Source organism: Tupaia chinensis, unplaced genomic scaffold (genome assembly GCF_000334495.1).
Source record: "Tupaia chinensis unplaced genomic scaffold, TupChi_1.0 Scaffold000159_1, whole genome shotgun sequence".
In the NCBI taxonomy this organism is placed as follows: Eukaryota; Metazoa; Chordata; class Mammalia; order Scandentia; family Tupaiidae; genus Tupaia; species Tupaia belangeri.
The window spans coordinates 6,879,405-6,896,010 of NW_006159630.1; the positions used below are offsets into that span (position 1 = coordinate 6,879,405).

A 16,606-nucleotide genomic window follows, 5' to 3' on the forward strand; every position below is an offset into this window, starting at 1 on the left:
CGGCCCCGCGGCGACTGGAGGCACTCACCCCTGTGGCTCGCTGCCCCTGAACTCGCGGCCGGCCTGGCCCTGCTGACCGACTTGTGTCTCGCAGTACCGCTGGGTGGAGCAGCACCTGGGACCCGAGTTTGTGGAACGCATTATCCTGACGAGGGACAAGACGGTGGTCTTGGGGGACCTGCTCATTGACGACAAGGACACCATTCGAGGTTGGACACGTTATTCTTGGCAACCTCCAGGCATCTGGCTAGTCCGGATTAGGGAGAGGGAGTGAAAATAACCAGATTGACGCATCCGCATCAGCACCTTTCCTGCCCTAGGCCAGGAGCAGACCCCAAGGTGGGAGCACCTCCTGTTCACCTGCTGTCACAATCAGCACCTGGCCCTGCTCCCGCCGCGGAGACGGCTGCTCTCCTGGAGCGACAACTGGAGGGAGATCATAGACAGCAAGCGGCCAGCGGCGGCCCGGGAGTGAGTGGGCCCTGCAGGGCGAAGCTGCATGAAGGGAAGGTGGCAGGCCGGCAGGGGATCTGCGCAGAGCCCCTGAGCCGCAGCAGCATGGCAGTGGCCTTGGCCACATGGAGAAGAGAGACACTGTCCTCTGTACTCTCTGGCGCCCAGGCTCCTGGGACTTCCCGATGGCTCCTGGCTGGCATGAAGTCTGGCAGCAGCTGGGTCAGGACCCTCTTAATAAACAACCATGGCTCTCTGATCTTTTGAGACTTTATTTGGGAAAGAAAAAGGTGCCTTGCATGGGGAGAGCTGGACAGGGGCTGATGGAGGCATTCCCCCCCTCTCCCCTTAATCCAGTGGCCCCACATTCTGCCCATGTCCACACCCTCCCCTTTCCCTGAACCCCAGCTTCTCACTGGGTACTGTTCCTCTTCACAAGCACACCTGCAGATGCACAGAACACTGGGCCACACTGCCAGCATATGTTGCCCCCTGAGCATCTTACACTTGTATCCTGATGCCCTAGTGAGCCTGAGCACTCTAGGGTAGGGCCCCCCCACAAACTACTGGGTGGTGGGAGAAGAGGCAGCTCCAGCTCTGAGGTGTCACCAGCCACCTGGTTTTGGTCTCAGTCCCTGATGGCCACATTAGCAGGTACTGATCTGGATCGCTCAAAGCAGAGGCCATGTCTTCATCTGTGTCCCTTCCATGAAACCTAGTGGACGGTAAAACCTGGGCCGCAGAGTTGCCCAGGTGGTCAGTGAGTGCCCTGCCTGGAGAGCGTGAGCGGGAGAGAGCCAGCCTCCAGAACCAGGACGCCTGCCCTGCACCCCAGGGCCCCAGAGCCTCTGACCACCAGGTTTGTGGTTTCCAGCTCGCCCGACACTCCATACCCTTCTGGGAAGGAGTAAGGAAGCCCTTATTTCCTTCAGACGGGCAACCCTCCTAAGCCTAGGCCCAGCTGCTGCTCACGAGAATGCCATGTGAAGTCTGGATCCAAGGAACCGGTGTCTTGCACAGGGGAGTGAGCCTGGCTGGGCTGGCGCTGCAGGTGGAACCTGAGTGCCAGCCTGGGAGAGTGGCAGTGCCAGCTTTGATGTCCTCTATGTGCCTCAGGGTCTGGCTGCTTCATTCCAGTGCCTTCCGTCACGGTGGAAATACCTGTCATGCTGGAAAACGCCTTTCAAGCGGCTGCTCCGGCGCCACCTGGCAGTGCGTGCCCCCTGCTCCCCGTGCCCCACCGTGACAGTGGTCTCTGGCAGTAAGGGTGCTAGGGCCGTGGCGGGGCCTCTGTCCTTGGCAGTGGGATGCCCAGCGCAGAGTGGGCCTGCCTGCCGCGGGCTTCGGCCACCTGGCTGGGGGTGCAGAAGTCCTCCAGGAAGATCTGGGCCAGGTTCCGGAGCCTGGCGTTGGCCGAGAGGGAGAAGCGCAGCATGCACTGCACCACGGGCTCAGTGCTCAGCTCGGGGCGGGCGCCGGGGCCTGGTGAGCTCAGGTACATGAGCGTGGTGACAGCAGACAGCACAGTCTCCTCGTTGGGGCTGGACAGGCAGCTGGTGATGAGTGGGACGCCCCCTGCCTGCAGGATGTGCTCCTTGTTGGCCCTGTCTGGGCATAGGTTGCAGAGACCTCCTGGGGAAGAACGAACAGTCCATGCCCCGCCCCGGGCTTCCCCCCACTTCCCCTCCCAGCTGGGAAGGGCCCAGGCACAGGGATCCCAAGTCCAGTTTGGCCTTGCGCCCTTCCCTCGAGGAGAGAGAAGGAAACTGCCTGGCTCCCACCCCTGCCACAGCCCAGTCTTCCGAAGTGGGGACAAATCCTTTTCCCTCTTGGTTCAGCCAGTCCAAATGGCTGGTATGCTTTTTCTTTAAAAAATATTGCCAGATGGGACCAGCAGATGGTGTAATGGTTATGTCGCTGGACTCCCAAGTAATCAACCACAGCATGAGTCCCAGACCTGGTGGCTTGAAACTCATGCCGGGGGGACCAGCAGTTAGCATAATGGCTATGTTGCTAGACTCCCATGTAGTCTACTGTGGTTCGAGTCCTGGACCCAGTGGCTTAAACTCACGCCGGGCACTTGTGCGTGCGTGCCCAAGGTCCTGAGGCCCCGGGGGGGGGGTGTGATTTCTTGCTTTCTGTCTCGTCTGTCTGGCGAGCACACGCGCCCTATAGCAAAAACCTCTACAAAAAAGAAGGAAAACAAAACAAAACAAAAAAACTCATGCCGGACACATGTGCATACATGCCCAAAATCCCAAGAAGAGAATGGGGGAGAAGGGACTGTGGTGTGGCCATCCCCCCTGGGGGATGATTTCTTGCTTTCTCCAGTGAGCACATGTACCCTATAGCAAAAATCTCTCAAAAAAAAAAAGTTGCCAGACGGCATGTGCAGGAGAGACAGAGAGGGAAAATGAGAAAGGTCCCCCAGTGGGGACTGGTCATGCCACAACCCCTTCATATGTCCCTCCTGTTGGGATTTTGGGCACGAATGTACACATGCCAAGCATATTTTTTTTTTGGGAGGGGAGAGGTTTTTGCTATGTGCGTTCACCAGAAAGACAAGAGACAGACAGAGACAGAAAGCTAGAAATCACCCCCCCCCCAAGGGGGGATGGCCACACCGCAATCCCTTCTCCTCCATTCTCCCCTCAGGACCTTGGGCACGCACGCACAAGTGCCCGGCGTGAGTTTAAGCCACTGGGTCCGGGACTTGAACCGCGGTCGACTACATGGGAGTCCAGAGACATAGCCATTACGCCAACTGCTGGTCCCCCAAGCATATTTCATAAGCTGCCAGGTCTTGGACTTGAACCATGCAGTCAGCCATGTGCGATCTGGCTGCCTAAACCACGCTAAAGTCTGGCTTCTTTTCTTTTTTTGCATGTGCGCTCCCCAGAAGAGAACGAGAGAGACAGAGGGAAAGTGAGGATAACTGTCTGGGGGGTGGCCGTGCCAGTCCCTTCTCCACTCTCTCAGGCACACACACACATGCCCGGCGTAATTTTCAAGCCACCATCCACCTGTTGGCCCCAGATCAGAGCACCTTAAAGACCTTTCTGTTACTGTTATTAGCATTCTAGGGGAATCAGACGGGCCAGAGTGAGAAGCAGTGGTTCAGGATAAAGAACCCATGTGCTCAGGAGTGTGGCCAGAAACTGCTCCCACTCTCTCAGGTCCAGCCTTGGCTTAATGACCTCTCGCCTTGGGAACAGGTGCTGTCTTGCTTAGCGCTGGGTACTCCATGTGGAACCACAACTCCTGTGCATCCTGACTCTGCTTCCTGCCATCACAGTACCCCTTATCCTTAGGTTCCGGCTCAGCAGGATGAAGCACGCTCAGCTCATTTGCATAATACACCAGATGAGCCCAAAGTGACCAATCAAGAGACAGGGTCACAGCCCCGCCTACTCCCCTGCTTCTCTGGAAACAAGCAAAGGACTTTCCCTCTAGTCTGGACCCCAACCAAGACATCTTCCCTCGCAGAAGGGAACAGCTGCCTCTGCTGGGGCCCGTCCTCCAGGGGCCAGACCCCCCAACCAGTCCCAAGCAGTGTCTCCGTCAAGGTGGGTCCTGCTTCAGGGAAATGTTTGAAAGGTTTCAGTCACCTGGACTCTGTATTTGGACTAAAGTCCAAACTCCCTCTGGCACCCCTCACCACCTGGTCTGGCCCTTCTCCCTTTCCCTGGCATTGCAATCACCAGCCTCGGGCCACCCTTGGGACCATGTGGCTCCGATCACACGTGGACTCTTTCTCACTGGCAATAAGCTCCACACTCCGACAGCAAGGTCGTCCCTGGAGAACCCCCCAGTACTTTAACACGTCCGAGTGCCCCCCATCACCCGGTGGCATTTTCATCACATGCTCAGATGTCGGGCAATCACCACGCAGGGCTGTTCTGCTTGCTGCCCACGGAGCCCCACTAGGAGGTAGCACCCTGAGGTCAAGTCCTGCACCTGGCGGCTGGCTTTCTCTAAAAACTCTCTCTCTGATCAAGCTGGAAAATAATAAATAAAAATAATTCTTTTTTCTTTTGAAGAATTAATTATTTTTTTAAAAATTTGACCAGAGAGAGTGAGAAAGACAAAGGGCTGTTGAGAAAGCAAGCCGCCAGGTCTGGGACTCAAATTGTGGTCAGCTGTGTGGGAGTCCAGCACTTTAACCACCATGCTACCTGCCAGTCCCTTAAAAATAATTCTTAAAAAAAAAAAAAAAAAGGACTGTGTTGTCTTGTTCCTGCCTTGGTACTCCACAATATTTTGCTGAAAGTGTTTTAAAATAGTGACAGGTGGAGGGGTTCAGGGAACTGCAGAGGGTTGGGGGGCTGGACAGGATAGCCCCTAGACACCCTGCCTCCCTGAACTCTTTGCAGTTCTGTGACCCAGGCTGCGGCTAACGGGCTCACAGACAGGCCACATCTGGGGGCGGGAGGGGAGAGTGGGCTTCCTGAAGTCCTGAAGACAGCAATGGCACCCCCGCCCAGGTGCAGCGCAGCCCTCAGCAGGAGGTGGGGCCCACCTTGTGCACTTGTGCCCTGCACTGGGCACCCTGTAGCAGGTTCCCTGCCGTGTCCTAGGTGCCTGGGACTGGGCCGCTCCGTGAGCACATGTGAGCCTGTGCCTGACCCCACCAGGCATGTGTAGCCATCACCTACATTTTAGTGCATGAAGCTGTGTCTGTGAGGGGTTGAGAACTGGCCATTCCCACGGGAAGGGGCGTCCCCCTGGAAGCTGCGGGGACAACCGATCCTGCGTGCTACACATGCCGGGCTCAGCCTGGAACAGGCTAGTGGGAAGGCTCTGGCTGCCAGACACGCCTACACCATTTCTTCGGATCAGAGTGGTGAGAACCTCCTCCACACACTGCAGGTGCAGCTGGGGAGGGATGGGGCAGGCCACGGGGCTCATCTCTACTAAGATGAAGCCTGAGTCACTGCCTGGCTGGTGAGTCATCACCATGCCCAGGTGGGCACTGCATCGCAGGCCAGGAAAGCATCAGATGGCTTCTGCTGGAGGGTGGGGACAAGAGGAGGCCTCAGGACAGCCGGCACCCCCAGCTCCACAAACAAAGGCCTGGCCAGCCTACCAGGACGGATCCCGTGCCTGCTAGCAGAGCTCACCACTGCCTGGATCCCCACTCAATAAACTGTCTAAGCCACTGGGTGGCAGTGGCTCCAAGATGACAGGGCAGTGAGGGCCTGGAAAGAGAAGGGCAGAAGCTGAGCTGGAGCACCAGGTAGAGTCATGAAGGCACCAGAGGACCCACGAGAGGCCACGGCCGCAGCTGCTTTTGGCTCCCTGAGTCAACCTCTGTGAACCTGCCCTGAAGAACTATGGAGGGCAGCATAGACACTGGAAGCTTCCAAAGATGCCCAACAATAGCGAACTGGCTAGACCATGGTCTGAATCTTAGTCCTGGCAGCTTGAAAAACATGTTGGGTGTGTGTGTGCCCCAAATCCTGACAGGATGGGAAACAGAGGAGAAGGGGTTATGGTATGACCACGCCCTACTACAGGGGAGAAAATGCTTCTTCCCTCTCGCTCTTTGCCTGTCTCTCGGGCGAGCCTGTGTACTCTCTGGCAATTAAAAAACAAAAACAAAAACAAAAGTAGGGGCCAGCAGGTGGCGTGGTGGTTAAGGCACTGGACACTCCCACATGGCCAACCAGGGTTTGAGTCCTGAACCTGATGGCTTGCTTTTTCACTTTCTTTCTTTCTTTCTCTCTCTGGTCAAATTAAAATAAATTAATGAGGGACCAGCAGATGGCATGGTGGTTAAGGCACTGGACTCCCACATGGTCGACCATGGTTCAAGTCCTGGACCTGGTGGCTCACTTTCTCACTCCCCCCACCCCATCAGGGGAATTAAAACAATAATAAATAAAATTAAATAATTCCTTTTTTTAAAGAATTATTTTATTTAACTTTATTTTAATTTGATCACAGAGGGACAAAGTGAGTGAGTGAGAGAGAGTGAGAGAGAGAAAGTGGAAAAGCAAGCCACCAGGTCCAGGACTTGAACCACAGTTGGCCATGTGGGAGTCCAGTGTCCTTAACCACCATGCCACCTGCCAGCCCCAGAATTAAATAATTCTTTTTAATTTTTTTAAGGATTATTTGAGGGATCAGCAGATGGTGTAATGGCTAAGTTGCTCGGCTTTCATGTATGTCTCTGTCTGTCTTTCTGGCGAGGACATGTACCCTATAGCAAAAACTTCTCCCCCCAAAAAAGAATTATTTAACTTTCTTTCTTTTTAATTTGACCAGAGAGGGGCGTGAGAAAAGAGTGTGAGAGAGAGCGGGAAAGTGAGAAAGCAAGTCAACAGGTCCAGAGGTCCACCATGTGGGAATCCAGTGCCCTTAACTACCATGCCATCTGTCAGCCCCTAAATAACTCTTAAAAAAAAAAAAAAAAAAAGAACTCCATCATATCAATAAAAGATGAATAACTCAACTTGAAAATCGTGCCCATTGGACCAGCAGTTAGCATAAAGGCTATGTCGCTGGACTCCCATGTAGCCGACTGTGGTTCGAGTCCTGGACCCGGTGGCTTAAACTCATGCTAGACGCATGTGCATGCGTGCCCAAGATTCCAAGAGGAGAATGGAGGAGAAAGGACTGCGGAGTGGTTAGTCATCCCCCCTGGGGGGTGATTTCTTGCTTTCTGTCTCTCTTTCTCTGTCTTTCTGGCAAGCTCATGTGCCCTGTAGCAAAACCTCTCTTAAAAAGGAAAAACAAAAGGCGTGGGTGGAGGTGAACACACACACGCACATATACAGTCGCCTTTGCAAAACGCAGACCGACATGTACAAAGGAAATTGGCTTGTATGGAGCAGGGAACTGGAATGGAAATAAGGCTTCTTTGAAAATATCTCATAATATAGCTCTGACTTAAACTGATGCTTCATACAATAGAAAACATCAAGTTAAATCAAAAGAAAAAAGCATCTTGGCTTTTCATACATTTGACCTTGACATTTAGCTGCGGAAAAGGACACTCCCGCAAGTGTGAAATGACATCCCAATAAGGCCACCCACTGTGGTGCTGTTTGTGAGAGCCAAACAGAGATACCTGTGTCCCGCCCCTCGGGGCCAGCTGAGTACTGTCCACTCGCGCCATGGACAGCACACGGCACTTGCCAACGGGGCTGCTCCCTGCAGAGACGGTGGGCATGCCAAGTTAAGAAAGAAGAGAGTATAGACACAGTAGGCTTCCACATGTATAGAACATGCAAAACACAGACATATATACACTGCTTGTAAATCCCAGAATATACCTGTGGAGCAATACAAGAAAGTAGTAACAGTGGCTGTCTAACAGGGCTACCAAGGGGGAGCTACGTATCACCACAGTCCCTTTTGAATTCTGTACCATGTCGCTTAATTATGGATTCACACAAATGAATAAACACATATTCTGAACGAAGGGGAGGGCGCCCTGGTCCCTGGAAGTCAGGGAGGGATGGCAGAGGCTGCCTGGCCCAGCTGAGGTCAGCCTGGAGCCAGCCCGGACAGCTAGCCAACAAGGATGGGACAACCAGGGAGACAGCCTCAGTGGAGGTAGTCTGGGTGCAGGCAGTCGGTTGGGAGATTTCTTAAGTGCCGACAGTGTGTGTGACAGAGAGAAAGCAAGCAAGCACTTAGGGGTGCGTAATCACACCGAAATCCCTGCTCCTTAATTTCGCCACCCATCGGGATCTGGGTCAGGCACATCTACGCACGGGAGTTTGTCCAGCCACTGGGACAGGACTTGAACCGCAGTTGTCCTTGTCAGTCCAGCTCCCTACGCACAGCATGTAACCACTGTCACTGTGAAGTGATGCGCAAATACGGCTACAACCAGACGGGGTCTTTCTCTCTCTAACTGCTTGGGGGCATGACTACTCTCCAGAGACAGAAGGAAGACATACCCCCCAAGGGGGCATGTTTACACTGCCATCCCTTCTCCATTTCTCCTTTCAGGATTGTGGGCATGCACACACGCGCACCAAGCCGCTGGGTCCGGGATTCGGACCACAGAGTTGGCCATGTGGGGGCCAGTCATCTTAACCACTATGCTACCAGCTGGCTTGCAATCAATTTGCCCAAGCCTAGGTTTCTTCGTCAATAAAATAGGCAGAAAGAGGAAAACGACGTGATCAGGCATCCCCCCAGCACACAGCGATGTGGACCTAGCCTGCATCTGTTTACAGCCCAGAGGTTGGCATGGCCCGACCTGCCACCCACAGAGCAGCACTGCGCACAGGCCCACGCAGCCCACACCGGGCAGTCCACCAGCCTCTGCACATCCCTCTCTGATCCACTCTCCTCTTTCCCCCAGTAGGAAATTGTCTGGCTTCCCTCTGGGAAAGGTTCCCAGTAACACCGCGTTACCATGCATCTAACACGGTTTGCTTCATGTTGTAAGACTACCGTACACACTTGTAGATTGCACGTTCATTCCTACACACGACGGCCCGCTGCTGTGTGCACTCTGCTGCTGACTGCTTCTATCGTAGTTTGGGATTGTCACACACGATGCTGCTAGTGACGTTTCTGTGCATGTGCCCTCACCCGGTGAATATCATCGCGGGTCGTGGGGTGTGTGCGCCTTACATTTCACTAACCGGTTTTCCGAGAGAACCCACAGAGGCTTATCAGCCTTTACTCAGGCACCGCTGCCATCTGGCGACAGCTGGTACTGCAGGAAGCGGAAGCAGGGACATAACTCCACCTAAACCCCAGGAGGCCGCCTACTCAAATCCCCGTCCAGGAACAAAACTGCCAAGTATTCTCTAATAACCTAGGGCTCAATGAGCTTCTAGGGAAGCAGGGACTTCTCTTTATCCCTCTGTATTTCCACACAGCATTTTTTGGGGTGTATATCCGATGCAGGTGTGCAAGACACCTTTGAGTCAACCAATGCTGCTTTGGGCAAACGTTCTCAAATGAATACCAAAGGCTACCAATGTTCTTGGTTGGGGCTTGTGCTCAGAATTCTTTCATGCATTCTAATGAGTAACTGCTGAGATCCGGGGCTTACTTTTGGTTCCTCATAATTCACCTACTTCCCAACTAATGTCCCAAACCAGGACAGCTCTGGCCTGACCAATGCCACCTCTCAGTGACATTCCTTTGACAAATGTGACCCTGGTTGGAAGCCCTACCAACTGCAGCACGGCTGATGTCCCACTGCAACTCCGTCATGGTGTGCTGGAGACAGTGAGGTGTGGCAGAAGCCAAAAACGAGGAAAGAAGGTGAGTCTGCCAGCTGGGTGCTCTGGGCATGGAATCCAGATCTTAGATGACTGGGGTAAAACCCTGGCTCGGGGCCGGCATGTGGCGTGGTAGATAAGGGTGCTGGACTCCCATATGGCTGACTGCGGTTCAAGTCCCAGACCTGGCGGCTTGCCCTCTCCCCCGCTCTCTGGTCAAATTAAAATAAAATAAATAAAGTTAAATAAAATAGTTCTTAAAAAAAAAATAAACAAACCCTGGCTCTATGCCCGGCCACAGTGGTACAGGCAGTAGGGTGCTGCTGCGTGAGGCTGGAGTCACACGGGAGGGCCGGTTTGGGAACCCGGCTTGACCTGAACATGCCAGGTGTGCACACCCACAGACCTGGCAGGCATGGCTAGATCCTGACAGCACCTCTCCTCTTCCTTCTCTACTCAAAGAACAAAACAAACTTAACAACAACAACAAAATGTCCCGGTTCATGTCATCACTAACAGTGTGAGCCTCAGGCAGTGGACCTGACCCAGCTGAGGTCCTGATACGTAAAGATATGTCCCTGCTTGTGGCTGGGACAGACTCAGTGACCTCCCAGGCAGCACTGGCACCTGGAGGGCACTGAGACATCCAGAAGGGGCCACCTTTATCAGAACACCACCCAGACCTGAGCACCAGGCCCTGAGGGGAGAAGAGGCAGCCAGAAGCACAGCCCCAGGGTAAACGAGGGCGCTGTGAAATCCTTCGAAGTCGGCAGGCCCACGAGAAAGGAGCGAGACAGTGGGAGACCTGAACGCCCCCCACCTGCTCTCGGTCGCTGGAACCGGGTTCTTTCTTGGAGCTGCAGTTCCTGCCCAGGCAATCGGGAGGTCCCGGGAGAAGGACCCAATAGGAAAGACTGCTGGCCAGGCAGGCTGCTGCTGGTGAGTGACAGCCACAGGTTTCAGGCCATAGCCACAACTGGCGGAGAAAGACTGCAGTAGGGTGGAGCCCTGGGTGACGTCCGTGGACCAAGGCACTGTCACGCAGAGCCAGTGTGACAGGAAGGATGCCGCGGCTGTGGTGGGCTGCAGGACAGATGGCGGAAGCTGGCTTTCCGGCCCTGGCCTTTCCCCTACCAGACCAGGGTGGCTGTCTACACCTCGGTTTCCTTATCAGTAAATGAGGAACAGGAAGAAGTTCCTTTCTAGCTTCACTCCACAACTATGGGATGCAGGAACTCCACTGTGGGCAGGAAAGTGGTCAAGGGAGTGGCTTTTTTAATCTGACTACTTCGGGAGTAAGTCCCCGGCCTCTGGCAAGCCCAAGGAACCTCCCTAAGCCTCCAGTCTCCTCCTGGAAATTGGTATTATAAGCACGCCTATTCTCGCACTGACTCCAGGGTCAGAGGAAGGGCCAGGAAGCCTAGGGCCTGGCCACAGTTGTGCCCCGAGCGTGCCTGGTGCCATCAGCGCCGGGAAGTGCAACAGCTCAGCCTCACAGCCGGGTTCCCTTCTGTGAGGCTGAGGGTCCATGATACTATTTCTTCCTATCACTCAGTGACGTTTTCCAGAAAGCAAGAATGCCTGGAGCAGGCGAGTGGCTCCCTGGTTAAGACGTCGTCCGCCTTGCCTCCCTGGGAGATAAGCGAACGTCTACCCTCGAAGGGATCTGAGGCCAGGGCGTCGGGAGGAGCAGAGGCTGATGCTGGCCCTGAGAGCATCAGATCTCACCTACTTCTCCTTCTAATGCTGTGAAGCAGCTCCTGAGACTGCCCAGCTCACAGATGGCTGGAGAGAAATCACACACCAGACATTAAGTGGGGGAACAAGGACTTGAACCCAGGCCTGCCTGACTCCAAAGCCCAGCTCTTCTCAAACTCTCTATGCTGCTTGCCAACTAACAGACATCAGTTGGGGTTCTGTGAGCCACAAACTGACTCGAATCTTCTCTGCAGGTTATTCCAGAGCTAGCCCTGCTGGGGGTCACTGTGCCCTGCTGGGGAATGCCCCCTTCAGAGGGGCCACCCGGCCTGCCCTTCCCTCCTCTTCCCCAGCACCCAAGATCTGCAGAAACAGGCGAGGCTGGGCTGTGCCCTCGGGGGAGAGATTGCAGTCTCAGGGCTGCCAGCCAGGAGCCCCACGGGGCAGCAAAGAGCCTTTTAGTGGCAGAGCAAGCAGCTGCCAGGTTTCCCATTTAGCACCTGAGACACCACGAGAAAGGAAAAGACAGCAGTAACAAAATACACCGCTGAGTACCCTGGGACTCTAAGCCACAGACGATAAACCCTCAACCCGAGTGAATGTCTGCAGGGGATCCCACAGAGGGCTGCAAGGCTGGGAGAGCTGCACGCCTGGGACTCGGGGGCCTGCTCTGGTAGAAGAGGAAGAGAAAGGAGACATGGCTGGGAGAAGCAAACCCGGAGATAAGGATACGGACAGTTCCAGACCCAGCACCTGCACAGATGCAGACACGTGCTCTCATGATCCTGGGAGGGAGGCAGGGCACAGGGGAAGGCACACAGCTAGGGAACCAGCCAGGAGTGGAGGTTGGGACCATGGACCCCAGGACCGGGGTTCGGTTGGCACTCTGAGAAGCTGCCCAGGACAACAAGGCTCCAGGTCAGGCTGGCCCCCCAGTCTCTCCCAGCTCAGTGGGGCAAAGTCGCAGGGTGCCGCTGCTCTGGGAGAGTTACTCCTGGCCTGAGGAAAGCCTGGCAGAGCAGACTCCACGTGGTAATGTGATCTTGGGTGCAGGCTCTTTGACTTCGGCCAACATTGCTCCAGCGTCAGCAGCTTGGCAGAGCTCCACTATGGCCCCTCAGCCACTACTCAGCAGCCGGGAGCAGAGGTACAAAAAAGGAGGGACAGGGGTTTACTTTGGAGGACATCTGAGAGACCAAACTCTATAATCTTCCAGAAGGGCAGAGCCCTAAGCCAGCACCACTGGGCGGGTGCAAACCCTACCTGAGCCTGGCACTACAGGGTCCCACTCCAGCCCTCTCCACAGGGCGAGGAGTCCCAGAAGCCCACCCCAAGCCACTCCCCTCCACTCCGTACCAGAAGCTATGTACCTAAATCTACCCCCCACAGCTGTGAGAGCCTCTTCTCAGGAGCCTGACTGGGCTGTCAGTGTGGGTAGCCACGGGGCAGCTGTCTATGGGGGTGTGGGCAGAGTTGGGTGCCACACCCACATGCATGAGTCCCTCCCATTATGAACAGGAGAGGGTGACTTCAGCTGTTCTCCAGCCCCAGGGACCATAAACTCAGGGAAAGCCTGGATAGTCTTTGTAAAATTTGAATCAGAAGGGGGACCAGCAGTTAGTGTAATGGCTATGTCGCTGGACTCCCATGTAGTCGACCACAGTTCGTGTCCCGGACCTGGTGGCTTAAAACTCATGCCGGGCGCGTGTGCGTGTGTGCCCAAGATCCCGAGAGGAGAATGCTCTGGGGGGGTGATTTCTCCCTATCTCTCTGTCTCTCTCTGTTTGTCTGGCGAGCGCACGAGCCCTATAGTAAAAACTCCTCAAAAAAAAAAAAGAAATTTCAATCAGAAGGTCAGCAGGTGGCATGGTAGTTAAGGCTCTAGACTCCCACATGGCTAACGGCAGTTTGAGTCCAGGACCCAGTGGCTTAAAAATGACGCCAGGCCCTTGCACATGTGTGCCTAAAGTCTTGGGAGGAAAATGGAAGAGAAGGGATTTTGGCATGGTCATCCCCCCTGGGGAGAGATTTCTCACATTCTCTCTCTGTCTGTCTGCAGGAAGTGCATGCACTCTATGATACGGCAAAAAACCTTTAAAAAAATTTCCTTGATCCTATCAAGCTTTTCAATCTATTTTTTTTTTTTCGAGAGAGAGTTTTCTATAGGAGCATGCACTGACTGCAGAGACAGAGCAACAGAAAGCAAGAAATCAAACACCCCGCCCCCCCGATGGCCACGCCGCAATCCCTTCTCTATTCTCCTCTCAGGATCTTAGACATGCATGCACATGCACCCAGTGTGAATTTTAGGTCACCAGATCCATAACTCAAACCATGATCAAGTATGTGGTGGTCCAGTGACGTAACCCATTATGCCATCTGCTGGTCTCTTAATCTAATTCTAGGTTACAGAAAATAAAGACAAAGGAACAAACTAAACGTTACCACAAGAAACAACCAGACAGATGGGAGATAGGACGTTCTGCAGAGCTGGTCTGGACCCTTCAACAATCAGTGTTAGGAAAGAGGGTCTGTGAAGGATTAAAACAGATATAAGGTAGAGCTAGCAGGTGATGTAGTGGGTAAGGCACCAGACTTCCACAGGGTTGACTGTGGTTCGAGTCCCACATCTAGTGGCTTGAAACTCACAGATGCATGTGCATGCATGCCCAAAATCCTGAGGAAAATGGAGGAGAAAGGATTGTAATGTGGCCATCCCTCCTGGTAGGTGATTTCTCGCTTTCTGTCTCTGTCTTTCTAGTGAACACACGCATACTACAGCAGAAACCTCTCTTTAAAAAAAAAAGAAGAAAATGGGGCCAGCAGATGGCATAGCAGTTACATCACTGGACTTCCACATGGCTGATGACAATCGAGTCCCAGACCTGGTGGTGTTAAATCACGCCAGGTGTGTGTGCATGCATGCCCAAGCTACCAGGAGGATGGAGGAGAAAGGATTATGGCATGGCCATTCCCCCGGGGGGTGATTTCTCACTTTCCCAATCAGTGTCTGTCTCTCTAGAGAGCACACACGTCCTATGGCAAAAACCTCTTTAAAAAAAAAAAGCAGCAACAATTAAGAAAAAAAAAGACAGATGTCAGGTAATTTCTGTAGCAACTTCCCTCCAAAGAGAATAATATAGAAAGGAGGAAAGAGTACACTAGTCCAAGTCCAAAAGAACTCAGGAGGTCTTAGGGTCATGACGATGACAGCTCTAAGCTACGGACTCCAAGTCACCTTTCTTTCTCTTGATAGTAAAATATTAGAAATGTTGTGTGTTGGGAACCAGCAGTTAGCGTAATGGCTATGTCGCTGGACTCCCACGTAGTTGACCGCGGTTCGTGTCCTGGACCCAGTGGCTTAAAACTCACGCCGGGCGCGTGTGCGTGCGTGCCCAAGATCCCGAGAAGAGAATGGAGGAGAAGGGATTGCGGCGTGGCCATCCCCCCTGGGAGGTGATTTCTCGCTTTCTGTCTCTCTGTCTCTCTCTGTCTGTCTGGCGAGCGCACACGCCCTATAGCGAAAACCTCTCCAAAAAAAAAAAAAAATGTTGTGTATTAAATTTTTTTTTTTTTGCCAGAGGCTCATGTGCTCACCAGAAAGTGAGAAAGTAAGAAAGCATTACCCTTGTGGGACGGCCATGCAGCAATCCCTTCTTCATCTCTCTCCTTTGAGAATTTGGGGCACCCATGCACACACTCCTGGTATGGTCTTGAAGCCTCTGGGTCCGGGACTACAATTGTTGCAATCTACCATGTAGGATTCAGCTGCCTAACCAACATGCAACCAGCTGGCCCAGAGATGTTTAAAAAAGGGGAATCCCTGGGAAGTAGACGGTGTAGTGGTTAAGGTGCTGGATTCCCACATGGCCAACCACAGTTCAAGTCCCAGACCTGGCCTTGTTATTCTCCCTCTCTCTTTCTGGTCAAATTGAAGAATAACAATAAATAAAATTAAATTAAAAACTTAATTTTTAAAGAATTAGTTATTTAATTTTATTAATCCATTCATTTATTTTAATTTGACCAGAGAGAGAGAGAGATAGGGAAAGTGAGAGAGCAAGCCACCAGTCCAGGACTCGAATCGTGGTCAGCCATATGGGAGTGTCCAGTTTAACCACAACGCCACCTGCTGGTCCCAATAAGTTTTTTTTTTGTAAAGGCAGCAGTCTCCCGGCAAGCAGGTGGCATGGTGGTTAAGGGCACTGCACTCCCACATGGCTGACTACGGTATGAGTCCCGGACCTGGTGACTTGCTTTCTCACTTTCCCTCTCTCTCTCACTCTGTCCTTCTCTGGTCGAATTAAAATAAATAAATAAAGTTAAATAAAGCAACTCTTTAACAATAATTTTTAAAAAGGCAGTCTCCAAAGTTTTCCCCCTAAAATAGCTTCAACCCATTCCTTCGTTAATGATCTCATCTCTGAGCAGGAGACGGCAGACATGCAGAGTGAGGTCTGGGCCTGAGATCCATATTTACCTCAAATGAGCAGTGACCTGGACAATGTGTGCACGGAGGAGGTGACATAGACATCGCTACAGTCTGCCCTGGCAGTGAGGAACTGCCTCACTCCTCTCACCCCAGCCCAGAGCCCGATAGGGCTGCCCACCCTTACCAATGGCAAACTCCACCAGGGTCTCATTCTCCTCCGACAGCGAATCGAGGAATAAGTCCACAACCTGCAGTTGCCGCAGATACTGGTAGTTGCTAGGGTCATAGGCGAAGTTGGCGAGGTTGGCGAGCACTTGCTCTTTGGCGTCTGCAACGAGAAAGCGGTGCTGGAGCCAGGTGCGGGCGGCGGTCGCGGGGTACCCCTGCCGGCGCTGTGGCCCCGACCGTAGCTCTCACCTTGGCTCTCTGTCTCCTGGAATTCCGTGACCAGCGCTTGCAGGTACCCCAGCCGCCCCACGTGTGGGTCTACCTTCGGCTTCTGGGCCATGGTCTGGGCGGCAGAAGCCGGGGAACCGGCAGGAGAGCGCGAGCCGCGAGGGGGGAAAGTGGGGCAAGACCCTCACCCACCCTCCACCGGACTGGCCCGGGCGGACGAGGGCGACAACTGGGTTCCCCTCCTGGGTTCAGACTGCAGTGATCTGCAGCAGGAAATGGGCTGTGGGAATGGAGTGGCCTCAGGATCCTGTAAAGGCTGGTTTTGAAAGAAGAAACTGGGGAAGAGACGAGCCCGTAACTTGGAGATCCAGGACTCGAGAGCAGCGCCCCGCCCTCTGCTGCCGGGCTTACTTCCGGGATTCGGCCGGAAGCC

The 16,606-nt window shown here is 53.6% G+C and overlaps 2 protein-coding genes across 3 annotated transcripts in view; one reads left to right on the forward strand and one right to left on the reverse strand.

Annotated features, from left to right (window-relative positions):
- NT5C (5', 3'-nucleotidase, cytosolic) overlaps window positions 1–712 on the forward strand; it is a gene marked incomplete at its 5' end in the record, with an annotated part of 1,493 nt that extends 781 nt beyond the window's left edge. The window contains 1 exon segment of the mRNA XM_027770796.1: window positions 386–712. Coding sequence (XP_027626597.1) covers window positions 386–475 — 90 coding nt within the window.
- A 29-nt stretch (window positions 713–741) lies between these two features.
- Window positions 742–16,584, reverse strand: ARMC7 (armadillo repeat containing 7). 2 transcript variants are annotated; one of them, XM_006145832.3, is made up of 3 exons: window positions 16,195–16,584; window positions 15,962–16,105; window positions 742–2,085 (listed from the first exon to the last, which is right to left on the reverse strand). In XM_006145832.3, the coding sequence occupies exons 1-3, from the start codon at window positions 16,283–16,285 to the stop codon at window positions 1,724–1,726; spliced, it is 597 nt and encodes a 198-aa protein (XP_006145894.1). In that variant the 5' UTR covers window positions 16,286–16,584; the 3' UTR covers window positions 742–1,723. The 2 variants fall into 2 exon arrangements, with proteins under 2 accessions (XP_006145894.1, XP_014442261.1); XM_014586775.1 differs by having other exon boundaries at window positions 1,945–2,085; window positions 16,026–16,105.
- Between the last annotated feature and the right edge of the window lie 22 nt (window positions 16,585–16,606).

What these genes read in the sequence shown, in the direction of transcription:
- ARMC7 (XM_006145832.3), bottom strand. Translation starts at nt 16,285, where the DNA reads ATGGCCCAGAAGCCGAAGGTAGACCCACACGTGGGGCGGCTGGGGTAC. An exon ending in CCAGGAGACAGAGAGCCAAG is followed by an intron (nt 16,106 to 16,194) that starts GTGAGAGCTACG and finishes TTCTCGTTGCAG; the next exon opens with ACGCCAAAGAGCAAGTGCTC. An exon ending in CCTGGTGGAGTTTGCCATTG is followed by an intron (nt 2,086 to 15,961) that starts GTAAGGGTGGGC and finishes GTTCTTCCCCAG; the next exon opens with GAGGTCTCTGCAACCTATGC.